Raw genomic sequence first — 27,048 nt, 5'->3', positions numbered from 1 at the left:
CAGCGGAAAAGCTGTTTTTCTTTAATGGGGCGTTTCATCTGCTGCCACTGTCGTGGTGCAGGTCACCTGAGCGTGCGAGTGGGGAGAGACAGAGGAGCCTGCCGGCAGGTCTCACATGAGAGTCCCCCTGTCCTCCCGCAAGTGAAATGGCGTCTCAGAGGAGAACATGCTTGGGCCAGACCCAGGCTGGGGTCCCCCCGACCGAGCTGATGGCTCCGAGCTTGCTGAGTAAGGGCTGAATCCGATCTCTCCTTGCCACACTTCTGGACTGGTTTGACCTTCAGAGGAGCTGTCCCTGGCACCTGGGGGACAGCCCGTCGCTCCCACAGCGAGCGCTGCCTGGATTGTTCTCCTTCCCAGCTCCTGGGAGGAGAACCACTTTCGTTACCCATTGCGGGTCTGCTGGGTGCTGAGTCCCGATGGCTGAGCTGCAAGCCAGGCAGCGCGTTCCTGGGGTTTCCGCTCAGTGCTGCCTGTTCAGACAGAGAACAATCCCCTTTTCCTGCGCTGGAAACGCCGCAGCAGCCACTGGACGAGGAAGGGCCAGGCGAGGAGGAACAGCAGGGTGCGAGCAGAGACCTCCAGCGGCCAGCGGGACGGCTTCTGCAGAGAGGAACAAGCACAGGGCAGTGGGGAGGGGTTAGCGACCCTGAGGGCTCCTGGGTGCTGTGCTGTTCACAGATGCTGGGCCCAGGGGCTCGGAGAGGGGCCCCTGCTGCTGCTGTACTTTGGTTCTCGGGTCTATTAGCGTCTCTAGCTCAGTAGCCCCCAGACCCCCTCCCCAAGAGACAGCGTCACCATCTCCCTTTGGAGACGCAGCGTTAGGGCCCAAGTTTTCGGCGTATTGTTACCGTAGTTACTAGCGAGTGTCTCACACGACTCCCTCTGGAGGGGGGGCGCATGGGGGGGAATCACCCCATCTCACAGAGGCAAACCACGGCAGACACCAAGGGCAGGACTGAAGGCCCCTTGCTCACCCAGGGCTGTCACTCACTAGGAGGAAGGGGCCCACCCAGGGCTTGGACCCCAACAGAGACTCACCCCAGACCACATGTGGAGCCCGTGGCCAAGCGGGGAAGAGACGCCTGGTTTCCTGAGTCCCGGACCGCTGCTTTGCCGCCTAGCTGGGGACCTGCCTTTAGACACCCGGGCCTGGTTTGCTGAAGTGGGCAGTGCCCTGGGCAGCAGCTGAATGCAGGAGAACCCCACTAGTCCCCGGGTCTGGGGTCAGCGCAGAGCGTGGCTGGGCTGAACCCGCGGTGGCTTTGGGCGGACGAGGGTCTGGCCCCCAGACTCTGCTCTGCCAGCTGCTGGGGCTGGTCGACTCGCCACTCCAGGCTGCACAAGCCCAGTAGGCAGCTGCAAATGGAGGCTAAGCCTAAGTGTCTCTCCCCACTTCTTCCTCCTGGAGTCCTTGTCCTTCTCCCTGCTCAGGGACAGCACCTCCCAGGCCCTTCCTCCCCCGCTGCACCGCTCCCCCGAACCAGCTGGGGCAGCTCCCCAGGGTCCGGCTGTAATCCAGCCGTGGCGAGGGGGGCCCAGCCGCACTGCGCGTGTGACTGGGATCTGCCGGGAAACCGGGGCCTGCAGCGCAACACGTCTTGGAGCACAGCCGTACCTGCGGACCCAGCGGGTGGCGAGGGCCAGACCCAGACTCGTGCCCCTGAAAGACAGAAAGAGGCTTGGCTCAGCGCCACGTGGGCTGGCAGGTAACAGCGCCGGCTCCTTGGTAACGGGGCTGGTGCGAGAGGCTGGGAAGATGGGCCCAGTGATGGGAGCCCAGCTTCACCCATTTACTGCTATGTAGAAACACCACTGCCACGTTCACTGCACACACCCTCCATGGGCATAATAGCATCCACCCCCCCCCCCCCCGCAGCCTAGGGCAACGTCTCCTGGCTCTGCACCCCGGGGCTCCCACACCAGCACAGCGCCCTTCTGCTGTCCCTTTCCCGACGCCCTGCCCCGCGGGAAGGGACTTGCTGGGGTCACCCCGTGAGTCAGCGTCAGAGCGGCGCTAAACCCCCACCAGCAGCGCCACGCACATCCTAGGCTCCATCCAGCCTAGCTCCGAGCCACCCAGCCACTGGCCAGAGCAAAGTCCATCTCCACCTGGAGCTCCCCTTGCTGCTGTGAGGCCCTGTGGTCTGATAGCGACCATCTGCCCCCAGCCCCTGATTTTAACCAAGGGTGTGTGTGCGCGCAAGGGGGTGTCCGGCCTGGAACGCCCCCTTGTGGCCTCGCCATGGTGAGGGGCACGTACCTGTGCGGTGCTCAGTGTTTCCAGGTGGCTCAGCCTCTTCAAGACGCTCCGCATGTTGTCCTGCAGGGCGCGGACGGTGCCAAGCAGCTGCACATCCAGCTCCGGCCGGAGCCCTGCGCTCGCTGCGTCCCCCTGGTCAGCATCAGGACAGCCCCTGGCTCCGCACGCTCCCGGGGCAGCCTGCAGCTCTGTGGGGCAGGAAGGACAGACAAGGATGCCAGAGGGACAGATCAGGGAGGACGAGGCGTCGGCCTAGACGGCTGCCCCAGAGTTTGTAATCGAGGGACGCTGCAGGCCCAGGCCAGTTACAGCCCAGGTGGGTGCGGCTTGGTGGTGCGAGGCTGGGCTAACCCCCTCAGGTACAAGCCTCTTCCCCTGGGGGATTCTGGGGCGGCCGGGCAGTGACCTTCGGCTGGGAGGACGTGCTCTGCTGGAACCCTCTCAGATGGGGGACGGTGGCACAGCTCTGTCCAATCCCCAGCCCATCACTTCTCCAATGCACTCATGGTTCTGCTACTGGGGCCAGAGCACCCCTGCCCCCCGGCAGACTGGCGAGACTCCCGGGCTGGGGGAAGCAGACGTTCCCCCGGGCAGGAGAAGCCTCAGGAAGGGCTGGGTAAGCACCACCTCAGCGCTAACTCCAGCAGGGGGCAGCACATAGCAGGAGCCATCAGACCGGTTAGTGAGTGTAGCTGGCCGCTGGCTATGAGCAAAGTACGCCAGGGACCCAGATGCCTCGACTCATTAGCACGTTGCTTGCTCCTGGCATCCGGGCCATTGGTGCTGGATGGCCTGCTGCCCGCTCCACCGGGGAACTGCCCTGCAGAGCTCACCCTGGTGGGTCACGGTGGGCGTCAGCCCACGCCTACAGAGAGGCATCCTGGTGGCCTGCGTGACACAAACTGGTGGGTCTCCAGGCTGTGAAGTCAGCTGGGTAGTGGGGGGGGGGTGTCTCAGGCCACGGGGCCAGGTGTCTGTACCACAACCACCAAATGGCCCCTTGTGGCAGTCTGGCTGGGGACCAAGCTCGCCCCCGGGCTGTTCCCTGGGGTGGCAGGCGGCTGCATGGGAGGGGATGGCCCTGCCTCTGCGGGGAAACACAGGACATCAGGCCCCTGGGCTCTCAGGCCCCTGGAGAGCTGGAAGGCTGGGCCCGCTACAGCCAAGCCCTGGCGCCCGCCAGCCCGTGCTCAGCGCACGAACTCAGGGCCTGTCTGACGGCAAACGCTGCACACAGGCCACCCCTCCCAAGCTGCACTAGCCCAGCAATGCAGGCTCAGCGCGGGCTCAGCCAAGCAGGGACCCAGAGCTCACGTCTTCAGAAGGGCTCAGCTCCCCTTCAGGCGCCCAAACAAACTGGCCAGGGCGTCAGCAGAGCCCGAGACAATAGAGCATTTCCCCCCCGCTCCGCCCAGCAATGGGAGCGGGTCGGTGCTTTGCTGTGTGTGAACAGGTGGGCAATGCTCATCCAGAGTCAGCGACACGTCTCTTGCTGCACGCACCCCAAGCTAAACTGCCGGCCGCCCAGGCCCCTCACCTGCTCCCAGCCGGGCCCAGGCCCAGCGTCTCAGGGCTAGGGGAGAAGAGAGCTGGCTCGGCAGCCTGGCCGATGCCTGAACCCACTGTCCTGCAATCCCCGAGGAGAGGCAGCTGCACTGAGCCAACCGCCCCCGTCTGACCGAGCGCCGGCACGCAGCCCCCAGCGCCATGACCTAGTGTCGCTCTCTGGGCCCAGGGTGTGCTGTGGGTGCACCTCCAATGGACACTGCTAGCTTGAGGCACAGCGTGGCTGCAACGAGGCACAGAGAGATCACGTGGCTCGCCCAAGGTCACCCGGTGAATCTGAGAACCCAGGAGTCCTGACTCCCAGCCCTGTGGTCTGTCCTGCTCCTCAGGTTGCACTGTATCCCCCTGTGCTGGAGGCCCCCCAGGCCCGGAGCACTGGGGCGGGATGCAGAGAGGGCTTTGCAAAGAGTGCAGACCAGCGCCCCTGGTTCCGGCTGGCAGCCCCGGGCCCTACCAGCTAACGCAGACTGGAGCCGCACCTCACAGCAACACTCGGGAGCAGAGAGCAGCTCCTGCCACGGAGGCACCGGGCTGGGCAAGGAGCAGGCCAAGCCCAGGGGCCGCTCTGCACCCACTCAGGCCCAGGGTGGCCTTATGCCGAGAGCTGTTACAAATTAACCTGTCAAGGCCAAGCAGCCTGGGATGGGGCTGACGGAACGTGAATGGAGGAGATAAGCTGCATTCTGCTTCGAGAGGGCAGGATGCCAGCGCCCGCCTTCCACGTCTGCGGCACGGCGCTGGCGGGGACTCGCCCTCTCTAGAGGCGAGTGGGGCAGACGCGTGACAAAGCACAGACGGCATCGCACGTGGCCTTGCCGTGGGGCGTCGCCTTCCTCCTCAGTCCAGTGCTGGGCTGCTTTACCCAGCCCTCGCTGGAGGGGGTGGCTCTGGGGGCACATGAGCAGCGAGGGTATGTAGCCATGGGAACAGCGCCCCAAGGGAGGCGGAGGATTCTGTCAGGACTGGACGGGGAACCCCTGGGGAGCCTCAGGCTTGTGCCATGGGGCACCCTGGAGCCTGGGGGGCTTGTTGAGATAGGACGGATTTGCCCACATGTCCATGGCCAACATTGGCCCATTCCCACTGCTGAGCCCAGGCTGTCCCCTGCCGCCCCGAGGAGCTGCGCCTTGGGGGTGCTTGGGGCGCGTCAGGCTGAGCGGCGAGGGGAGGGGAAGAAAGGTCCTGTGGGGAGGGCACATGGTTGTGTGCCAGCAGCCTGGGCACAAGTTCTCGTCTCTGTGCCTCAGTTTCCCCTGTGTAAGAGGGATGACGACACTGACCCAGCTCACAGAGGCGCTGCCAGCCGTAACCCATTAATGTCCAAGAGTGCTGGGCGAGTGCAGTAATTACGACATGGCATTGCCTGCGTGCAGACAGCCCTGGCCACTTGAGCTGCCCTGAACCAGACACCTCCTGCGGGGCTGGGCAGCCAGAAGACAAAGGCAGCAGCTTCCCACACTCAATGTGCTCAGAAGAGACCTGCCAAGATGCTCCTCAGGAACCGTTCCTCAGCGAGGAGAGTCACAGCCCACGGGCCCAGTCTGAGTCCTGGGCGCAGCTTCACACCGCCGGCCACCTGCCCGACAGGCCTCCTGAGAGCACTTGCGATATGTGCCCGGGCTCCCGTTGCACATGCTGCCCCACTGCCTGGGGGGTGCAAACCCCGAACTGCATGTGCGGAGGGCAGAGGCATCAGACCTGCCCAGCTGGCGTTTCCACAGGACTGGGCCGGTCACGTGACAGCGGCCTCCTGAAACGTGACCCACAGAGTGCAGTGGGACTCACGCTCGTGGGCTGAGTCTAGTCAGGGCCTGCCTGAGGGGCAGCCACAAGCCGAATGCCTCGGGAAGAGGCGGCCGGGCACAGCCAGGGCACAGGCACCAGCCCCAGGTCTCAGGGAAGCGGGGGGATACTCAGCGCCTGGTGGCATCGGGCCATTAAAGAGACTGCACGTTGCCAGCATGTGCCTGAGCCCTGCCCTGGCAGGACCTCCCGGGGAGGTGGGGGGCTTCGGTCTCCGTGGCCCATTCGGTCCCTGGTGGCTCTGCCCACACGGCACTAGCGTGTGCGACACACCCCGTCCCTCAGACCCACCAACTCCTTCAGCAGAGGACACGGCGCAGCCAGGGCTGGGCTGGATTCGACCTGGCGACCTGGGGAGAGGCTCCCTAGCTCCTCTGTTCCCAGGGGGCTGGGACAACGTGCGGGGCGGGGGAGGGGGAGAGACTGAGAGTCATTGAACCAAACTGCAAACCCTGCATATGGTGGAAACCACGTCAGGCCGGGGGGTGCAGCAGCCCCCCCAGTTCCAGCACCTGTGGCTGTTCCCCTCCTGCAGACCTGGCAGTCACCCGGCAGGCGCTCAGCCCAAGGGCTCCCTGGCCCCAGCATCTGCTTCCCTGACTCAGCGTCTTCCCCTTCCCTGCTGCATATCAGCACTTCCAGAGCTCAGCCCCCCGCCCGCCACTGCGGCATGGAGCTGAACTACCAGCAAACCCAGAGACAGGCCTGCACGCCCGGCCTCACCTCCACCCGGCTCCCAGGCCCCACCCAGCGCCCCACTACCAGCAAACCCAGAGACAGGCCTGCACGCCCGGCCCCACCTCCACCCGGCTCCCAGGCCCCACCCAGCGCCCCACTACCAGCAAACCCAGAGACAGGCCTGCACGCCCAGCCCCACCTCCACCCGGCTCCCAGGCCCCACCCAGCGCCCCACTACCAGCAAACCCAGAGACAGGCCTGCACGCCCTGCCCCACCTCCACCCGGCTCCCAGGCCCCACCCAGCGCCCCACTACCAGCAAACCCAGAGACAGGCCTGCACGCCCTGCCCCACCTCCACCCGGCTCCCAGGCCCCACCCAGCGCCCCACTACCAGCAAACCCAGAGACAGGCCTGCACGCCCTGCCCCACCTCCACCCGGCTCCCAGGCCCCACCCAGCACCCCACTACCAGCAAACCCAGAGACAGGCCTGCACGCCCTGCCCCACCTCCACCCGGCTCCCAGGCCCCACCCAGCACCCCACTACCAGCAAACCCAGAGACAGGCCTGCACGCCCTGCCCCACCTCCACCCGGCTCCCAGGCCCCACCCAGCGCCCCACTACCAGCAAACCCAGAGACAGGCCTGCACGCCCTGCCCCACCTCCACCCGGCCCCCAGGCCCCACTCAGCGCCCCACTACCAGCAAACCCAGAGACAGGCCTGCACGCCCGGCCCCACCTCCACCCGGCCCCCAGGCCCCACTCAGCGCCCCACTACCAGCAAACCCAGAGACAGGCCTGCACGCCCGGCCCCACCTCCACCCGGCCCCCAGGCCCCACTCAGCACCCCACTACCAGCAAACCCAGAGACAGGCCTGCACGCCCTGCCCCACCTCCACCCGGCCCCCAGGCCCCACTCAGCACCCCACTACCAGCAAACCCAGAGACAGGCCTGCACACCCGGCCCCACCTCCACCCGGCTCCCAGGCCCCACCCAGCACCCCACTACCAGCAAACCCAGAGACAGGCCTGCACGCCCAGCCCCACCTCCACCCAGCTCCCAGGCCCCACCCAGCACCCCACTACCAGCAAACCCAGAGACAGGCCTGCACGCCCGGCCCCACCTCCACCCAGCTCCCAGGCCCCACCCAGCGCCCCACTACCAGCAAACCCAGAGACAGGCCTGCACGCCCGGCCCCACCTCCACCCGGCTCCCAGGCCCCACCCAGCACCCCACTACCAGCAAACCCAGAGACAGGCCTGCATGCCCTGCCCCACCTCCACCCAGTTCCCAGGCCCCTGCTCTGCCCCACCCCACCCAGCACAGGGCCGGTGCCACACCCACCTCTCTCTGTGCCGAGGGGCCTGGGGTCATCGCTGCTCCGCTCGACTAGTTCTCCGCCTTTGCCCAGATCTCCCTCCCAGCAGGTTTCCGGCACTCGGGCCGGGGACTCATGTCCGACATCAGCTCGCAGGCTGGCTGTGTGAGGACTGCTTAGGGAAAGGCTCTGCCCGGCCACGCGCTGACCAGCCTGCGTGAGGGGAAAGGGCAGCAAGAGTTGCAGTGAAGCCCGTAGGGTGCAGAGGGGACGAGGATACTGGGTGCAGGGAGAGGCCAGCTGGGGAGTCAGGGAGTCAGGCCCAGCTCTGCCACTGACCCTCTACATGACCTGGGGTGAGCTGCTCCCCTGCTCTGTGCCCCTTCCCCACATCACACACAACAGCCACCTGCAAATAACAATTCACCTTTCCACCACCCTGCAAATGAGGGTCTCCAAGGGCTTTGATTAAACCTGGCAGAAGGCAGGTGTCATCACCCCCATTTCACAGAGAAGAGATGTGACTTGACTGCAGCAAAGCTAGGAACAGACCCAGTACTCCCAGGCCAGGCTTCACCCCACCAAACACAAGACTTTCAGTGGCATTTTATACCCCCCACCCTGATCCTACACAGAACATCTCACAGCAGCACCTACAAAGCGGGATAGGGTTGGCTATACCTGACAGTCTGTGAGCTCCCTGCCCCAGCCCTGGGGTAACCCCTGAATTATCCTGCTGCCCGAGGACTGGGCTAGAAGCAACAAGCAAAAGCCTGAGCAAACATGGCATGGGGTGCAGTGGGTCCCTTGACCAATCCGCAGCACAGGGAACCACCCATGAACACCTGGGGTGAGAGACACTGAGTTTTGATTTGCATAATTCCCACAGCCACGCCTCCTCCTAATACAACTAACTGAAACCAGCCCAAGCTCCACCCACGGAGCCATTCCCCTCCCCTCTCCATGGAGCCAGCAGTGGCAGCTCTGGGGGTCCGAGAGCGATACCGGTGAAGGAGCTTCTACTAGTTGCTGGGGGTGGGAGCACATGGGCTGGGGCTCTCCTCCCACTGCCCCCAAGCACGGTGCAGGGCCCCGAGGGGTCCTTCTCTCCCTGATCCCACACACGCAACGCTCTGCAGCGAGCGAGGCCCCCGCCCGGTGCACACGGAGGGGGGCACAGCTGCGATCAGGGCTCTGACTGAGCAGTTTGGTGTCTCCTCGGGGTTGGGAGGTTCAGCATTGCGCAGGATTCCCTGGGGACGGCCGGAGAACAGGGTTCCAGTGCAGGTGCCCAGACGGCAGCAAGGGATACTGGGTTCACCAGGCAGGGGTAGGGGTCCGAAGGGAAGTCAGACCTCTGCTGAGCAGAGGCAGGTTAGGACAGGACGCTGCAGACCCAGGCCTGGCACAGGAAATCGGGGCACCGTGCTCAGTGGAGTGGGGGAATGGCTGTGCGGGAGGAGGGATGAGCTCTTGGCACAGGACCACGAAGGTGTCTGGACCCAGGCCCCACGTCGGCTCGCTCCATGAGCGGCGTTACCTGACCAGGCTCTATCTGCTCCAGGGTGTCGCTGTAGACTTCGCTTTCCGAGTCACTGGTCACTTGGCTGCTCTCAAGGGCTTCTTCGGCCCAGCCCGGCCCGCCGCCTGGAACGGGAGATGCATGGCTCAGCGGAGTGGGGGAATGCCCGTGGCTCAGGTGGGGGGACATGGGTGGCTCTGGGGGGACGCGGGTGGCTCGGGGGGGGACACACATGGCTCTGGGGGGACGCGGGTGGCTCAGGGGGGGACACATGCGGCTCGGGGGGACGTGGGCAGCTCGGCAGGGGTGGAGGGACACACTCTCTGGCCGGACACCAGGAGAGCAGGGGGTTCATTGCAGCAGTACAGGATGTTGAGCGGAAGGATTTTCAGTCTAATCAGTGTCCTTTGTGACCCAGAGCCACAGGCTGGGGCAGTCACTGGAAGGCCAAAGAGCCGTGCACAGGAAGCAAAGCCCAGAACGTGCACCTGGGGGGTTTGATCCTTCCCCGAGTGCCGCCCATCGGGGATCTCACCGCCCCTGGCTCACACAAAGCCCTGGAGCTCACCTCATTGCACATCACTCTCACTGTACAGATGGGGAACTGGGAGGAGAAGGGACGTGCCCAAGGCCATGGAGTCAGTAGAAAGCCAGGAGTCCAGGCTCTCAGTCATGGCCCTGCTGTTCCCACTACATTACACTCTCCCCAGGACACAGCGCAGGGCTCTGGCCACCTCAGACCCTGATGAGGAGGACAAAAGACAAGACTGCCATGGCCCCCGACATGGCACTCTGGTGGGGGTGCGCCCTCCTGTGAAGCTTCCTGGATGGGAGAAAGCGCCACTGAATGTGACTCGCAGCCAAGAGAAGCCCCATGTCCCAGGAGTTACAAGAGCCACACACGGTGTTTATCCAGCGCCACACACGGCCCACATGCCCCACCACGGACTAACCACACGCTGGAATCCTGCAGCCAAAACAATCATCCCAGCTGAGAATGCAGCCAGCCATCACTGACCCCTGCCCAATTCCACCCTGCCCTGGGGGTGCAGGCCCTGCCCCTGTGCCAGCCACCACCCGACCCCCCTGCCCTGGGGTGCAGGCCCTGCCCCTGTGCCAGCCACCACCCGACCCCCCTGCCCTGGGGTGCAGGCCCTGCCCCTGTGCCAGCCACCACCCGACCCCCCCTGCCCTGGGGTGCAGGCCCTGCGCCCTTGCCAGATAGGACACTGGGTTTGTTTTCCTCACAGTAAGGAGACCTAAGGAGTGATATAACCCATTCCCGCCCCCTTCGCCTTGGGGAGGGGATTGCTAAAGGGGCCCCTCCCGCCTGCGGCTGAGCATGCGCTGGGCCACCCACGTCCACACTGACACGGGAAGCCCTCTGAGCAGCCTCCCTCCATTTCCCTATGGGGGCGCTACTGAGAGTGCTTCCGCCATCCTGACTGCTTCCCACACTGTGCAGCTGGAGCCCGGGAGGGGAAGCGCACAGCCGGGGGCACAGGGTCTGGAGGCTGCCCGGCAAACTGTGAAGCTGGTAGCGCTCGGGCTTCGGGCAGCCCCCTTGCCTCCGGACCCTGCACCCCCGGCCGGGCACTTCCCCTCCCGGGCTCCGGCGGTGCAGGGTCCGGAGGCATGGGGGCTGCCCAAAGCCCGTAGCGCTCGGCTCCTAAACAGAGCCGAAGAGTCAGGGGAGGAGCAGAGCCGCCGCGGGAGGGGAAGTGCCTGGCCGGCATTTTCCCAGACATGTTCGGCTTTTTGGCAATTCCCCCCGGACGGGGGTTTGAGTGCCGAAAAGCCGGACATGTCCGGGAAAAACGGACGTATGGTAACCCTACATGAGTCCATCTCTGGGAGGGCTGGAGTGTGACAGGGCCACGCATGGGTGTGTGGGGAGGAGGTGAGTCTCTTTCCTCTTTCCAGATCCCAGCCTGGCACGGATGATTCCAGCTCTATGTGGGTGGCAGACAGGAGGCCTTGGCCAGGGCCGCCCAGAGGATTCAGGGGGCCTGGGGCAAAGCGGAGGAGCGGACATAAAAAAAGGTGCCACCCGCTGCGGCGCTTGTACTGACCGGGCGGCGCTCCGAGTCTGCGGCGGGTCCTTCACTCGCTCCATGCCTTCGGTTACACTCAAGGACCTGCTGCCGAAGATCCGGAGCGACTGAAGGGCCCGCCGCCAAAGACCCGGACCTCCGCCGGGTGAGTAGCCAGGGAAGGGATTCTCGGCCAGGGCTCGCGGGGCCTGGGGCAAATTGCCCCACTTCTCCCCCCCCCCCCCCCCCCCCGGGCAGCCCTGGCCTTGGGATGAGGGAGCCTGCGGCACTGAGCAAAGTGACCCCACAGGATGGACTCTGGGCAGGAGCCAAGCAAACACCGGCTGGCTGCCCTGCTGTGCCCTAGATCCCCCACTTCCAGCAAGCCACGTGAGCCACAAGGGGCAGCGCCAGTGAGAGCCGCTTGAGCCAGGATGGCAGCTCTCCCGACAGGAGCAGTGTGCAGCAGGCCCGGCCCAGCAGACACCCTGTCTAGGCTGCCCGTAGCCCTGGAGGAGCTGCTTGGCCATGAGGGCCTTGGTCCCGGCTTTGGCCAGCGATTCGACCCTTCCTTGGTGAACGCCCGTGGTGGGATGCAGCATGCACGGGGTTAACACTAGGGCCATGGGCTCTGTGGAAGTGGCTCACAGAGGTTGCTAGTGGCACCAATGTGCTCACACTAGGAGTGCGGGCCCCGTTCCTCCAAGGGGTCCAGAGCCCCCGGGGCCCAGAAAGCGAGTGGCTTATGGGGCTCCCCTGGGTCTGTCCTGCATCCCCACCAGTTACGGCAAACAGAGCGACAGACCAGGCAGCGAACTCCCCCTGCACGGCTATTCTCTCCCCAGAGGAGCCCTGCTTTGCTCAGCAGGTCACACTGCTGTGCCGGGGGCTAGGAACTGAACACAGCAAACGCCCCCGAGACGTGAGCACAGGCTGGGACTTGCTGCCTGGTGACGGGTAATAACCGTCCTGCCCTCACAGTGCCAGAGCAGACTGCGAGGCGCTCTCCCCTAGCTGTGCCCGCTCCTGCAGGGCTCACCAGAGGGAAGCTTGTCTGTGCCTCCCGTCTGCTGGCACAGGGCTGGGGGCACTGATGCAGGGGGAGGGGCTGGTATCACATAGCTGCTTCCCTGACCAGAAGCTGCATTCTGCTGTCCAGCGGGACGTCCGTTCACAAAGTGCCTCTCTTCCACTCCTTAACGGGCGGGACGCTGTCGGCTGAAGAGTCCCGTGGTCAGCCACGCGTTGCTCTACTTCAGCTCCGCAGCTCAGGTGATTGACAGGGAGCGAGTCTACGAAGCCAGCTCACCTCACGCTGCATGGCCAAGGGCTTCAAACGGGGTTAGTGCTGGGGGTGGGGGAGGAAGGCCAGTTTGGGACACCAAGGAGAGGTCTGAGTTCAGCCAGCAGGTTCCCAGCACGGTCTGGAATCAGGCCTGTTTAACATGCCTTGAGTAGAGCACCTCACACTGAAACATCCTTGAGTCAGCAGCTGCTTACGACCCTGGAACCAGGCTCTTCCGTTGACTCCTTGCGTGGCTCCGTTTGGCCAAGGGAAAACATGGGAGGCAATTTCGCCTTGTTTGTCGTCAGACTGTGATCCCTCACTCTGACCTCCCATAGAGCACAGGTCAGAGCTCTGCCCCAGAACAAGCCCTGGAGCAGAGCTGTTGGAAAAACAGCCAACCTTGATTTAAAGAGTGCCACTGAGGGACCCGGGGTAAGTTGTACCAGTGCTTCATTGCCCTCGCTAGTAAGAATTCACACCCTATTTCCAGATCTGAATTTGTCTGGCTTCCACTTCCAGCCACGGGATCACGTTACACCTGTCTCTGCTAAACTGCAGAGCCCATGATTAAATCATCTGCTCCCCATGTAGGTACTAGACTGCGATCAAGTCACCCCGGAACCTTCTCTTTGTTAAGATCAAGGAGCTTAATGTAGTTGATCACTGTCAGGCAGGTTTTCTAATCCTTTAAATCACTCTTGTGGCTCTTCTCTGAACCCTCCTCAATTTGACTATAACATGGTTCAAAAAAGAACTAGATAAATGCATGGAACATCAGAATGGCCAGACTGGGTCAGACCAAAGGTCCATCTAGCCCAGTGTCCTGTCTGCCGACCAATGCCAGGTGCCCCAGAGGGAATGAACAGAAGAGATAATCATCCATTCCCTGTCGCCCCTTCCCAGCTTCTGGCAAACAGAGGCTAGGGACACCATCCCTGCCCATCCTGGCTAATAGCCATTGATGGACCTATCCTCCATGAACTTATCTAGTTCTTTCTTGAACCCTGTTATAGTCTTGGCCTTCACAAAATCCGCTGGCAAAGAGTTCCACGGGTTGACTGTGTGTTGTGTGAAGAAACCTGAACCTTTTCCAATTCCAATATATCTTTTTTGAGATGGGGCAACCAGATCTGCACACTGTATTCCAGATGTGGGCATACCATGAATTTATATAGAAGCAACATGATATTTTCTGTGCTATTATCTATCAATTTCTTAATGATTCCCAACATTCAACCTGTGGAACTCTTTTCCAGAGGATGTTGTGAAGGGCAAGACTATAACAGGGTTCAAAAAAGAACTAGATATGTTCATGGAGGATAGGTCCATCAATGGCTATTAGCCAGGATGGGCAGGGATGGTGTCTCTAGCTCAGGGGTCTCAAACTCAAATGACCACGAGGACCACATGAGGGCTAGTTCATTGGCCCGAGGGCCGAATCACTGACACACACCCCTTCGCTGCCCCCGGCCCTGCCCCCACTCCACCCCTTCCATGAGGCCCCGCCTCTTCCCACCCCTTCCCTGCCCCCATTCCAACCCCTTCCCTGAAGTCCCCACCCTAGAGGGGGCATGAGGGGTGTGGCAGGGGCTCAGGACAGGGAGTTGAGGTGCAGCAGGGGGTTGGGGTGCAGGCAGGGGGCTCAGGGTGCAGAAGGGGTGTGGGATGCAGAAGGGGGCTCAGGACAGGGAGTTGAGGTGCAACAGTGGGTTGGGGTTCAGGCAGGGGCTCAGAGCAGGGAGTTGGGGTACAGCAGGTGGCTCAGAGCAGGGGGTTGGGGTGTGGGGTACAGCAGGTGGCTCAGGGCAGGGAGTGCAGGAGGGGTGTGGGATGCAGAAGGGGGCTCAGGGTAGGGAGTTGGGGTGCAACAGTGGGTTGGGGTTCAGGCAGGGGCTCAGCAGGGAGTTGGGGTACAGCAGGGAGTTGGGGTACAGCAGGGAGCTCAGAGCAAGGGGTTGGGGTGCAGGATACAGCAGGGGGCTCAGGGCAGGGGGTTGGGGTGTGGGATGCAGAAGGGGGCTCAGGACAGGGAGTTGGGGTGCAACAGTGGGTTGGGGTTCAGGCAGGGGCTCAGAGCAGGGAGTTGGGGTACAGCAGCGGTGTGGGGTACAGCAGGTGGCTCAGGGCAGGGGGTTGGGGTGCAGGAGGGGTGTGGGGTGCAGGCAGGGGGCTCAGGCCAGGGAGTTGGGGTGCAACAGTGGGTTGGGGTTCAGGCAGGGGCTCAGCAGGGAGTTGGGGTACAGCAGGGGGCTCAGAGCAGGGGTTTGGGGTTTGGGGTGCAGGCAGGGGGCTCAGGCCAGGGAGTTGGGGTGCAACAGTGGGTTGGGGTTCAGGCAGGGGCTCAGCAGGGAGTTGGAGTACAGCAGGGGGCTCAGAGCAAGGGGTTGGGGTGCGGGATACAGCAGGGGGCTCAGGCCAGGGAGTTGGGGGGCAGGGTGCAGGAGGGCTTCGGGCTCCGGGATGGCAGCAGAGCACACCAGGGCCAAGGCTCCCGGCCCCGCCCCTGCGGCCCCTGGGGGAGGGGGATGCAGGGCTCCGCATGCTGCTTGCCCCTCCTCCAGGTACCTCCCCTGAAGCTTCCATTGGCTGCAGTTCCCCGTTCCCGGCCAATGGGAGCTGCGGGGGGGACGTGCCTGGAAGCCAGGGCAACACACAGACTGAGCCCTCGCCCCCAGCCGCAGGGACATGATGCCAGCCGGCATGAGGCTCAAGGGGGGCAATCCCACGGGTGTCGTTTGCCCACTCCTGGCCTGGAGGTAGGCCGGGGTGGGCACCAGCCGCTCGGCGGGCCGCAGGAAACAGCCCCGTGGGCCGCGTGTTTGAGACCCTTGCTCTAACCTCTGTTTGCCAGAAGCTGGGAATGGGTGACGGGATGGATCACTTGATGATTCCCTGTTCTGTTCACTCCCTCTGGGGCACCTGGCACTGGCCACTGTCGGCAGACAGGATGCTGGGCTAGATGGACCTTTCGTCTGACCCAGTCTGGCCGTTCTGATGTTCTTATAGCAGTTCTATAGAATTCAAACAGGAAACCCTACCAGAGGTGGCAACCCTACCAAACACCAGCATTTTGAACTGAGCTCATCCATTTTAAACCTAGAGCTGCAACAGGACAAACTTTCAGATTAGTTTTTACAAATCTTCATCCTGATTTAAATCAATGACTAAAAACCAACCAAGTGATTTAAATCAGGAGTTAAGCGGCTGCCTCCTCTCACTCCGTATGAAGCCTGAGTCAACAGCTTCCCCCTAGGGCTCGAATGAACAACGTTGTCCCATCCATAGTCAGAGGCCACGTGTGCAGGTTTACGGGGGCGGGGCGCGCCATGCTGTCGCGAATGGAGACCCCCTGAGATGGGCAATGGCTGGTAGCTTCGGCTCTGCGTTTCCGTTTTGGAGACAACAGAGCACGTTTCTATCACCCACAGGTTCCAACGAGGATCCAGCACTGACATGAGGCCAAGACCACGGAGTTCCCCTAGATACAGGCCCTCCTGCTGCAGGGTCTAAGCCAGTCACGCAGTGCCACAGACGCCGACTCCGTGGGTGCTCCAGGACTGTTCTTCAGCGGGAACCCTCCACTGCCCCGCCAAGCCTGTCTCACAGTTCCCAGGCCAGCCCCATAGCAGGACTCATTCTCAACGCTGCTCTCCTGCTGCTCCCTGGGGAACTGACCCCTCACGATTTCACGGCTCAACCAGCAAGGCGAAGCACTGGCGGCAGCCAAACGAACACTTATCAGTGCTTCCAGGGCAGGGACATGCTCCAAGTGCAAGGGCAGATCTCTGCTCTGATACCTGCTCCACTTGCAGCCACGGCCAGAGCCACCATCTGCGTGGCAGAGCAGGAGTTTGCCCTCAGACCAAAGCAGCTGGTGGCAGTTCGAGTGACCCTGATATGAATGCTCCCGGAGAGGAAGCAAGCGCAAGCTGATGTTTTAAAGGTCAGAGGGGATGTCTCCATTAACACTGGGCTCCCAGATTTAACCACACAACCCCAGCTAGGCTGAAGCTCCCCGGCCTGCAGGCTGTCAGTCACGCTGTGGAGCTGGGCAGTCAGTGTCCTGCCCTGGGGGGCGGGGCATAGGAAGGAGGGCGGAGCCTAGTCAGAAAACCATTGCATCCCTGCAGCCCAGCCTGGCCCTCCTCCCACTCTGTAGAGGAGGGTCTGAGGCTCTCACATACAATCACTCGTCTCAGGAACACGGAGATAAACTGGGTGCAAGTTCTAGTCAGGAGCAAGCCCAGGGCCAGCCCCTCCAAGTCCCTGTAATCTCATTCCCCACTCCCCCCCTTCACAGCAGAGGGGTGGCGAGGGGCTCGGCCTCTGCTGCACAAACCCACGTCGGGCAATGCCAGCTTGCTGGATGCAGCTGGGCCGAGGCCGCACTGCCCTCGAGGGCATGCCATCTGGGAGTCCAGGTTGACAGGAAGAGGAAGGGTCAGATCAGTGCCTGCGATGGATGGCCAGGGAGCCGGAAGGGGCGGGTCGTTTCTCTTATGGGCTAGGGCATGCGGGAACCAGCAGAAGGAAGTATAATTTCATGGCTGGGGAAACTGAGGCAGACAGAGGTGAAGCCGCTTGTCCAAGACCTTGCAGCAAGGAATTGGCACAGCCGAGATTAGAACCCAGGAGTCCTGACTCCCAGGCTGCTGCTCTGCCCATTTCAGCCCAGCCCAGCCCCCCTCCCAATGCCCCAGGCTTACCAGCCTTCTTCTTGAAGAAAGACTCGGGGGGCCGGGGCATGTCGTGTATCACCTCATAGAGAGGTTCGAAGAACCCAAACACGTCCTCAGACATCTCGCCCGCCGGGATCGTGTCAATGACCTGGAGAGAACCCCAACAGCTCGTATGTAGCCAAGTCGGAAGATGGAGAATCCCGCGCTGAGGCAATGGTCGTTAAAACCCTGGGCCAGAGCACAGTGTCTGGGAGACGGAGGGACCGACATTGCTGCCTATGGCAAGTTGGCTGTGGCAAGCGGGCTCCGAAAGTTTCCCCGCACAGCTCTGCCAGGCACCTCTGCTCTTCCCAGCCGGGGGCCCTTCCTCAGCACTGCCAGCGCCCTTCCCTCCCCACCTTCTGACAACTCTGAATCCAGGCCCTCCTCAGCCAGAGCCCCTCAGCTGTGCCAGTGTGTGCCACGTGGCCTGCACTCCACCAGGGACGATGCTGAGGGCACTGCTTCCAGGGTGTCCCAAGGCACACCGGGAGCGAGTGGAGCAGCCCCAGGAGCTGCACGCAGCAGGGAAACAAGCTCTGTACCTTCTGGGCTATCTTCTTCATCTCCGAGATATACGCTGCCATGGCCTCCTCTTTGGACATCTTCCCCAGCCTGTTCCACGCGTCCCTGCCAATCAGAAGGTCTCATGACTGATGCCCCACGAACAAGGCTGCACTGCAGGCCACAGCACTCATGCCAAGCAGTTACTGTTTCAGCCTTACCACTTATACCGGCCGATGGGATCCCAGAATCCCGGCCGGGGGATCTCACAGCTGCCCACCGTCGCCTGCTTGTAGTAGCTGTAGAACCGTAGCATCACCTCGTAGGGGGGCCGGTAGGACCCTAGAACACACGCAAAACCATCAGAGCAGGAGCAGAGGGACTGCGGCCACTTCCCCACCATGGCCACTCAGGGCCTGTTACATGCATCCTGTCGCTGTGAGCCAGTAAGTGGTGCTCTGCCCACTAGACCAGCACTCACCCCATACTGCTGGAGCTCTGCCCTTCAGAGAGGCATGGCGCTGAGGTGACCATTTGGTCATTCAAGGACACAGGAGTCAGGGTGTTAACCACGATCCTGGCCCAATTCCCATTCAATTATACTCTGCCTCCCGAAAATACCCCTGCACTTTTAGCTGGAAAGTTCAGAGGATGCATAGTGTTGTTGTGCTCTGTTAAAAAGCGGCTGCGTTCCACCCCAGAGGTAGCTGTGTTTCAGTGGTGAGTGAAACTGCGTTTATGTTTTGGGGCGGGAAGCCCCATATACCATAAGGTGCTATTGATACAGGGAGAGAAACAACGAGGGCAGATGCCAGGTACACAAGGTGCACAAAGCGGATCGGTCACGATGTCTTTCTCTTCTCCTTTCTCCTCTTAAGTGTAAGCTGAAATGTCACACGGCCTAAAGCATCAGAGCCAAGATTTTCCAGCATGGCCCAAAGACAAGTACAGAAATGAATGCCTGGTCTTCACAGCTGCTAAGCACATGCAGCTCCTTACTGAAGTTTATGGGAAGTGCAAGTGCTCGGCACCTCTGGAGATCAGGCCCATAGGAACTGCCAGAAGAGATTAAAGGCCCATCCACTCCGGTATTCTTTTCCTAGAGCATCCTGCATTGGCTGCTCCTGAAGACAGGAGTCCCTCTGCTCCATGTACGCACCTAATTGTACAATACCCTACAAAGGAGAGATTCCTTCCTGACCGCCCACCGGTGAGGAGTGTGTGGCCTGAAGCATGAGAATTAACAACCTTTTGTTCTTATCCTCCCTGGTGTAATTGCCAGTGGAATTCTGATTTGCCAGGACAGGACACCAAAGCACGGCTACAGTCAGAAACCTGACTCTGAAGTGGCACCTTGTCAACGTCACACAGTTTAACTGATAGAAACCCATTTTTTCCACCCTTTTACTCGAGCCAGCGCTGCAGAACCAGGCTATTTGGGAATTAAGCTGTGTTCTCCAAGCGCTAGCTAGCATCCACCCCAGCACCGCAGGGTCTGAGCACAGAAACGCTACAAGCTGAGCTTGCGTGTGTGCTTACAGCAAGTGGGAAGTGCCGGCTGAGAGTCCTGGGGACTGATACACGCCGGGCAGCAGCAGCACAATGCCCTTCACTCAGCCTGCCTCTGCCCTGCTCTGGGGAGCCAGCTCTAGTGGCAGGAGATGGAGAGTTCAGTGGCCTTCCAGTCCTCGGCCTCTACTGAGACTGCCAACGAGAGGACCAGTCCATGCCCATGGTGAGGGTGTTTTGTGATGTGACACATGGTGGAGGATGAGACAGTCCATTAGTTCCCATCTAGTCTGTCTCCTGGGGGCCGGAACAGGCCTGTCCATACTGGACACTTAGGCTTTGTCCAGTTCCAAGTGACCAAGCTTCAGCCTCGCCTACATGGAAACTCATCCCAACATCCAGCTGGCAAAGCCCGCGCTAGGCCGTCTGCAGTGATGCTGGACTCACCGTTCTTAGGCAGGCCCTGAATGACTCTGACAGCAGCCTGGAATTGTTTCTGGTAGTCCGTCTCCGTGGGCTCCATCCCCATCCACTCACGGGACCTGAGAGAGAAGCACAACCCCACCATGTTAGCTGGGGGGGCCTGTCAGAGGCACTCCCAGCTGTGGCAGAGCCACTGGGCCGGATAGGGGCCTTCCCCAGGGCTCTGGGGCTCGGGCACGTGGGCCAGGACTTCATACTGGTCTGTGAGTTTGCCCTGGGGTCACAGCCCTGCCAGGCAGGAACCTCTCGATTCACCAATGCCCCGCCTGCCCTCAGCCCCATCCAGCAGGGACCCTCCGGGGCGACAGGGCAGCTGGGTCTCCTCCGCCCGCAGGAGCTGCTCTGTACCGGGCATACCAGGCTTGGGAGGCGCTGGCCCGGAGCAGGAGTTGCCGGGTGGATCCACAGCCCTGTCCTGAGTGCCCAGCTCCTACCCCGAGCGCTCCTGCACCAGACCGGACCCAGGGCCCAACCACCTCGACCCGCAGTGCCCTACTCTAGGGTGCCCTCCCTAGTGCCCCCAGCATGGACCCTGCTGCCCCCTGCCTGGATCCCCCCATGGCCCCCAGCCCAGATTCCCCTCAGCCTAGCCCAGCCCTGGACCTCCTTAGCTCAGACCCCAGATCTCCCCCAGCCCAGCACCCCCTTAACTCGCACCCCGGATCCCCCCCAGCCCAGCCCTGGACCCCCTTAGCTCAGACCCCAGATCCCCCCCAGCCCAGCCCTGGACCCCCTTAGCTCAGATCCCGGATCCCCCCCAGCCCAGCACCCCCTTAGCTCAGATCCCAGATCCCCCCCAGCCCTGGACCCCCTTAGCTCAGATCCCGGATCCCCCCCAACCCAGCCCTGGACCTCCTTAGCTCAGACCCCAGATCTCCCCCAGCCCAGCACCCCCTTAGCTCAAACCCCGGATCCCCCCCAGCCCAGCCCTGGACCCCCTTAGCTCAGATCCCGGATCCCCCCCAGCCCAGCCCCCCCTTAGCTCGCACCCCGGATCCCCCCCAGCCCAGCCCAGCCCCCCCTTAGCTCGCACCCCGGATCCCCCCCAGCCCAGCCCAGCCCCCCCTTAGCTCGCACCCCGGATCAGCCCAGCACCCCCTTAGCTCGCACCCCGGATCCCCCCCAGCCCAGCCCCCCCTTAGCTCAGACCCCGGATCCCCCCCAGCCCAGCCCAGCCCCCCCTTAGCTCGCACCCCGGATCCCCCCAGCCCAGCCCAGCACCCCCTTAGCTCGCACCCCGGATCCCCCCCAGCCCAGCACCCCCTTAGCTCAGACCCCGGATCCCCCCCAGCCCAGCCCAGCCCAGCACCCCCTTAGCTCGCACCCCGGATCCCCCCCAGCCCGGCTTCCCCGCCGCTCCGAACAGCTGATCCACCCCGACCCCCCTTTCCGGGCCGGGGCCGGGGATGTGCATGGGGAGCGACCGTCCCAACCAATAGCGACATGCCTTTCATTCCCTCGTCACACTTCGCCCAATTAGCATCGAGCTTTAAAAATAATGCAAATAAGCGCCTCCGCGCCGCAGCGTGCTGTTACGTCCGCCACAGGGTTAAGACAGGCCAAATCAAGCCGCCAAGCTGATGTAACAGCGCCCCCTTCAGGGGGAGGGATGACCTGCGGGCGGCTAACCTTGGGCAGTAGTGCCCCCTGCAGGAGCGTGTTAATGGGCGAAGCTGGGAAGCGAGCTCTGGGCTGATTTATTACATGGGGTGGAGAGGAGAGATTCCAGTGTGGCAGGGGCCTATGCAGAACAGTGGCCCTGTGGCTGGGTGTGTGGCGTGTGTTTGCATGGCCCCATGTTAGTGCACCGGTGTTTGGTGCCTAGGCAGCAGCGCAGGGCAGAGGTAAGGATGCGCTATACGGGCAGTGTGGACAAGGCCAAAGAAGAGACTGCAGAGTGTGGGAAGTGCTCCTGGCACTTCACAGACAAAGGACAGGTCCCTGGTACCGGAAGTTCACAATCTGGATCAGACTGAACACAGTGAAGGGCTGCGGCAGAGGGACGGAGCGAGCGGTGGGAGAACGGAGTCACAGCAGTGAGTGATCGGGGGCTGTGCTGTGGTCTGAGGCGATTACGTTCCAAGGCTGTAATTTGAGGTCCTGGCTCTTTGACAGAGTCTCAAAGGTGAAGCCCCGACTAGGGAAGGAATCTTGGGCTCATTGGTCCAGAGAAAGTGTGTGTGGGAGGGAGACATCTCCCCACCTGGCTGCTTTTTACTAGCATGGACTGAACCAAAGGAGTAGCGTCTCCCTGTGTGGCGTGAGTCTGGGCACTGTCTCCTGTGGGTCATAGGCAGACCGAGCAGCTGGTTTGAAATCCCTTCCTTAGGGAGATAACCCCTAACCCAAGGAGGCCTCCTGTGACCAAGGCCTTAGCTGCATCATCAGAGTGACAATCCAAGAATTCACACCTGGGCAGAACTGTCACTTCCTCTGCCTGCACCACACCATGGTTTGCATATCCACAGCACCTAGGGCTACCATATGTCTGGATTTCCCCGGACATGTCCGGCTTTTCGGTCTATAAATAGCCGTCCGGGGGGAATTTTAAAAAATCTAAAAATGCCCGGGATTTCCCCCCGGTCGGCTATTTATGGACAGAAAAGCGGCGGCCAAGCACCGCTCGGCAGCCAAAGCCCCTTCCCGGCTCCCCCATCCCCTGCAGCCTTACCACGCCGTCCGGCCCCGCAGCTGTCTTCCCCCTCCTCCCCTCCCCTGAACGCTCCGCCCGCCTGCTCCTCCCCCTCCCCTGCTTCCCACCAATCAGATCTTCCCGGGAAGTCTGAAAAAAAGCAGGGGCAGGCGGGAGGCAGCAGCAGGTAAGCTGGGGCAGGGGGGCGCGAGGAGGAGAGCTCTGGGGAGCAGGTGCTTGGGGCGGCCGCTCCGGAGAGGGGCGGCACCAGGGCCGGCTTTAGGAAGGGCGGGGCCCAATTCGAACATTTTTGGCGGGGCCCCGGCGGGGATGACTAACAAAAAAATAATGGAAAAAAAAGCCTTTCATTTCTTCCATGTATTATTTACTTTCTATAACTATATAAATAATAAAATTATATATTATGTACATTGCATCATATATGCTGTTAATCGGTTATTAATGAGCTCCGTTTCACGTGTGTGGGTCCCCGCCACTCCCTGGGGGTGTGCTAGGGTGACCAGATGTCCTGATTTTATAGGGACAGTCCTGATTTTTGGGTCTTTTTCTTATAGGATCCTATTATCCCCCACCCCCGTCCCGATTTTTCACACTTGCTGTCTGGTCACCCTAGTGGTGTGCACATGTGTGGGTGCCAGCTGCTCCCTGCCCCCCTCATTGAAGCAGGTGTGCAGGGTTACTGCCCTGGGAACTGCAGGGCACCAGTGGACATGGGGCTGGCTGGAGGCAGGGCAGGGGCTCACTGGAGGTAGGGTCTGGCTGCAGGCCGGGCAAGGGGTGCGGGGCTGGCTGGAGACAGGGGTGTGTGGGGCTGGCTGGCTTTGGGCAGGGCCGCAGGGGGGTGCGGCAGGGGTTGCCTGGAGACAGGGCAGGGGGTGCGGCAGAGGCTGGCTGTGGGCAGGGGGTGCAGGGCTGGCTGGAGACGGGGCTGGCTGCGGGCAGGGCAGGGGGTGCGGGGCTGGTGCGGGGACGGGGTGCAGCAGAGGCAGCTGGAGCCCTGGCCCTTTAAATAGCCCCCGAGTCCCCCGCTATCCCAGGGCTCTGGGGGCTATTTAAAGGGCCCAGGGCTCCCCTGCTTCTACGGCCCCGGCCCTTTAAATAGCCGCTGGAGCCCTGGGGAAGCAGCGGGGCTCCAGTGGCTATTTAAAGGGCCGGGGCGGTAGAGGCAGCGGGAGCCCCGGACTTTTTAAATAGCCCCCAGAGCCCCGCAGCCCTACCCCAGGGCTCCAGCAGTGGGGGTCTGGTAGCAATTTAAAGGGCCTGGGGCTCCGGCCCCTGCTGGGAGCCCTAGGTCCTTTAAATTGCCCCTTGGGGAAGCCGGGCCACCCTGGTACAGCGCACCGGCTCTTGCCGGTACACCGTACCGGGGCTTGGGCCCGGGGCCCGATTCAGGGGAATTGGTTGAATTGGCCTAAAGCCGGCCCTGATGGGGGTATGGCCACAGAGCCGCAGGGAGGGGAACCCTGAGGTGTGGGGGCTGGGTGGGTACTGGGAGTTCCTCCTGAAGGGATGGGGGTTGGCCAAGGTCACTCAGCCCCGGGGTGTGGGAGGGGGACTGGCTGAGGGCACTCAGAGCCCCAGGAAGTGGGGGGGGGGCTGAGGGGAGGGACTGGCCGGGGCACTCAGAGCTCGGGGGAGGGGCTGTCCGGGGGGGCACTCACAGCCCCAGGAGGTGGGTGGGGGAGGGGCACACAGGATTTCAGGAATTCCCTGGCAGTGAAGAGCTGCTGGCGGCAGGGAGGAGCCAGCCGTGACAATCCCCACTTGGGATCCCTGGCTGGGCTAGTGGCTATGGGGGCCCGTGGCCAAGTTGCAGCGGAAGGTGACCTGAAGGAAATGCCTCGGCCTCGGCCTCCGGCTAGGAAGGGCCTGGGCCAGACAATGACCCACCACGCAGTGTCCCAGCTCCCTGCCCCACACCTGTGGGGCACGGCCCCTCCTCTGTAGGGAGGTTGGCATGTACCTTAGTGCTGCTTCCTCCATCCCCAAAGGCCTCTCCCAGCCAGTCTCTGGCAACCCCTGCCGTTCAATACGCACATTACCCTGCTGTGACATACCGTGGGGGGGACCCCTCGGGGATGGGGGGGCTGTCACACAGCTGGGCAATTTAACCCGGCTGGGCCAGGATGACTGTCTCCCTGGAGCTGGGGTCTCAGCCCAGGTGTCTCTCTGCCCTTCCCCCAAGTCGCCCCCGGGCAAGGTGGGAGCGCCCCACATTGCGTTCCAGCCCCACATTCACACCCACAAGTGCTGGTGGGTTCCAATCCCAGCTGAACACGCCCACCCGGCCCTAGTGCGGAGCAGAAGGGCCCAGCGCTGCCCCACAGAACCTCTGGCTCTCCGAGCCCGCTCTTACCCATCACCACAGCACGTCTGGCTCAGGCTGAACGCTGCTCCTCTGTGCAGAGAGGCCGGCACTTCTCGCTCCTGCCGTACGAGGGGCAGGTGCTGCTACCGACTGCTCCCCCTAACCCCCGCCCTGCTGCGCTCTGGGGATGCTGCCCTGCTGTGGAGCTCTCAGGTGTCTTGAACTGGAATTTGTTTGGAGAGAAACTGCTAAGGAGCCTTATCAGCCCCGAGCAGAGAGTACCTGGGAGCCTGCCTGGGTCGGGCGGGTCTGGTACAGCCTCCCCCAGATAAGGCTCTTCCCTGGACCTGCCACTCACTGGAATCTGGAGCGATTCCCTCTGAGGTAACACCCGGGGCAGCCAGGGCAGGGCAGGGCACGGCCTGCTCCCCTGGAGCGTTAGGGCTTTCAGGAGTCAGAGGTGTTAGCGGAGCAGGTTGAACGTTAAAGGAGCGAAGGCAGTTGGGGGGCAGAGGAATTGGGTGCTTTGCCATTGCACTTGATCAGCTCAATTTGAAAATTCTTTCAAAGGAAATCCAGATGCATACATCTGACTGGGGTACATGTACACACATACACACGCATACTCACATGTGCACACACTCATGTGCACATACACGTACACACATACATACGCACATGTACACATACATATATATACAGACGTACACATACACGCACACACGCTGTCCCTGGAGCGCCCCAGGATGCGACTGACGGGGTGGCTGGCTATTATGGAGGCACAAAGGGGTTGGGAGAAAATAATCAACAAGAACTTTTGCTGAAAATGCAAACCTAAGCTGGAAATCTGTGCAGGGCTGGGCTCAGCGAAAATGATCTTTTGAGCTGCTCTTATTAACCGTGGTCCTGTACTTCCTGGTTTGCGTCGGACCCAGGCAGGAGACTGGGCTGCTCTCAGCTGTAGAAGCCATTGGAATGAGCCAGGTCGGAATGAGCCAGGCCCTCAGAGCCTTCTGCCACCAATCGCCCCAGCAGTCACTGATCCACACCAAACCACGTCCTTCCAGTCAGGCAGTTTCATATGCACACGTCAAACCCTTGGTTTGCCACTCAGACACCACGGTGATGGGCACAGTAAGGACCGAGAGACGCTAAACAGGCAGACAGACAAGGAAATAGTGGCCCTGCCTACAGGTGTGTGTGTGGTGCAAACGGATGAACACCAGTTGCTGGCTGAAGGCACAACCTTAATTCCTGCATCTCCTGTCTGTCAGCTATCGTTCGCTTGGCAGCCTGAGCTCCGATTTCTAACGCAGCGTTTTGCTCTGGCCTATTGTGGTTCTCATGTCCGGGGGCGCCTTGGCCCCTGGTATCAGGAGCGGTGCTAAGGAGGCTGCTTTTCAAAGGTCCTTAAGTAGAGTTGTCAACTTTCTACTTGCACAAAACCAAACGCCCTTGACCCAACCCCTTTCATGCCCTTCCCCAAGGCCCCACCCCCACTCACTCCAGCCCAGCCCACCTCCCTCAGTCGCTCGCTCTCACACCCTCACTCACTTTCACTGGGCTGGGGCTGGGGGTTGGAGTGCAGGGAGGGGTGAGGGCTCCGGTGGGGATGTGGGCTCTGGGATTGGGCTGGAGATTAGGGGTTTGGGGTGCCAGGGGGGATCTGGGCTGGGGCAGAGGGTTGGGGTGCGGACTCTAGGAGGGAGTTTGGGTGCGGGAGGGGGCTCAGGGCTGGGGTAGGGGATTGGGGTGCGGGTGGGGGTGTGGGGTCTGGGAGGGATTAGGGTACAGGAGGGGGTTCCGACCTGGGGCAGGGGGTTGGGGTGCCGGGTGTGAGGTCTGGGAGGGAATTTGGGTGTATGGGGGGGTTCCGACCTGGGGCAGGGTTTCTGGGTGCGAGCTCCGGCCAGGCGGCGCTTACCTCAGCCAGCTCCTGGTCAATGGCACACCGGTGCTAATGCAGGCTCCTGACCCCTGGTCTCCCTCCGCTGGCAGGCTCTGAGCAAGGCCTGCCCAGAGAACATGGATGACGAGCTCTCGATCCTGCTGACAGCACCCCCCAGCACAGACAGACTCCAGCACATCTTGGAGGTGAGCAGAATGGGGAGGGGCAGCAGGGGTTTTACCTTAGCCCTGGGGACTCCTAGAAAGAAGAGACTGGAAAATCCATGTTTCTATTGGATACTTCCGACTATGCATTTGTGATATAAACTCACTGGGTGACCTTGGGGTAACTCACTTCCCCCATGATAGCAGTTTTCAGGTATCTAAAAGGGTGTCATAAGGAGGAGGGAGAGAACTTGTTCACCTTAGCCTCTAAGGATAGAACCAGAAACAATGGGTTTAAACTGCAGCAAGGGAGGTCTAGGTTGGACATTAGGAAAAAGTTCCTAACTGTC

The 27,048-nt window shown here is 61.9% G+C and overlaps 1 protein-coding gene across 8 annotated transcripts; it reads right to left on the bottom strand.

Annotated features, from left to right (window-relative positions):
• On the bottom strand, positions 1 to 21,116 carry ACBD4 (acyl-CoA binding domain containing 4). Of its 8 annotated transcripts, none has more exons than XM_024104580.3 (10): positions 21,010 to 21,116; positions 19,650 to 19,744; positions 17,915 to 18,035; positions 17,735 to 17,819; positions 17,178 to 17,298; positions 9,169 to 9,275; positions 7,655 to 7,841; positions 2,264 to 2,451; positions 1,619 to 1,663; positions 1 to 603 (listed from the first exon to the last, which is right to left on the bottom strand). In XM_024104580.3, exons 2-10 carry the CDS (start codon positions 19,729 to 19,731, stop codon positions 478 to 480), a joined length of 1,062 nt encoding a protein of 353 aa, XP_023960348.2. In that variant the 5' UTR covers positions 19,732 to 19,744; positions 21,010 to 21,116; the 3' UTR covers positions 1 to 477. The 8 variants fall into 8 exon arrangements, with proteins under 8 accessions (XP_023960348.2, XP_065433993.1, XP_005282915.2 ...); XM_065577921.1 differs by lacking the exon at positions 21,010 to 21,116 and adding an exon at positions 20,824 to 20,845; XM_005282858.5 differs by lacking the exon at positions 21,010 to 21,116 and adding an exon at positions 20,043 to 20,455.
• Between the last annotated feature and the right edge of the window lie 5,932 nt (positions 21,117 to 27,048).

The sequence above is a fragment of the Chrysemys picta genome, chromosome 24 (assembly GCF_011386835.1).
Source record: "Chrysemys picta bellii isolate R12L10 chromosome 24, ASM1138683v2, whole genome shotgun sequence".
Taxonomy (NCBI): Eukaryota; Metazoa; Chordata; order Testudines; family Emydidae; genus Chrysemys; species Chrysemys picta.
This window is presented reverse-complemented; position numbering and strand designations above follow the sequence as displayed.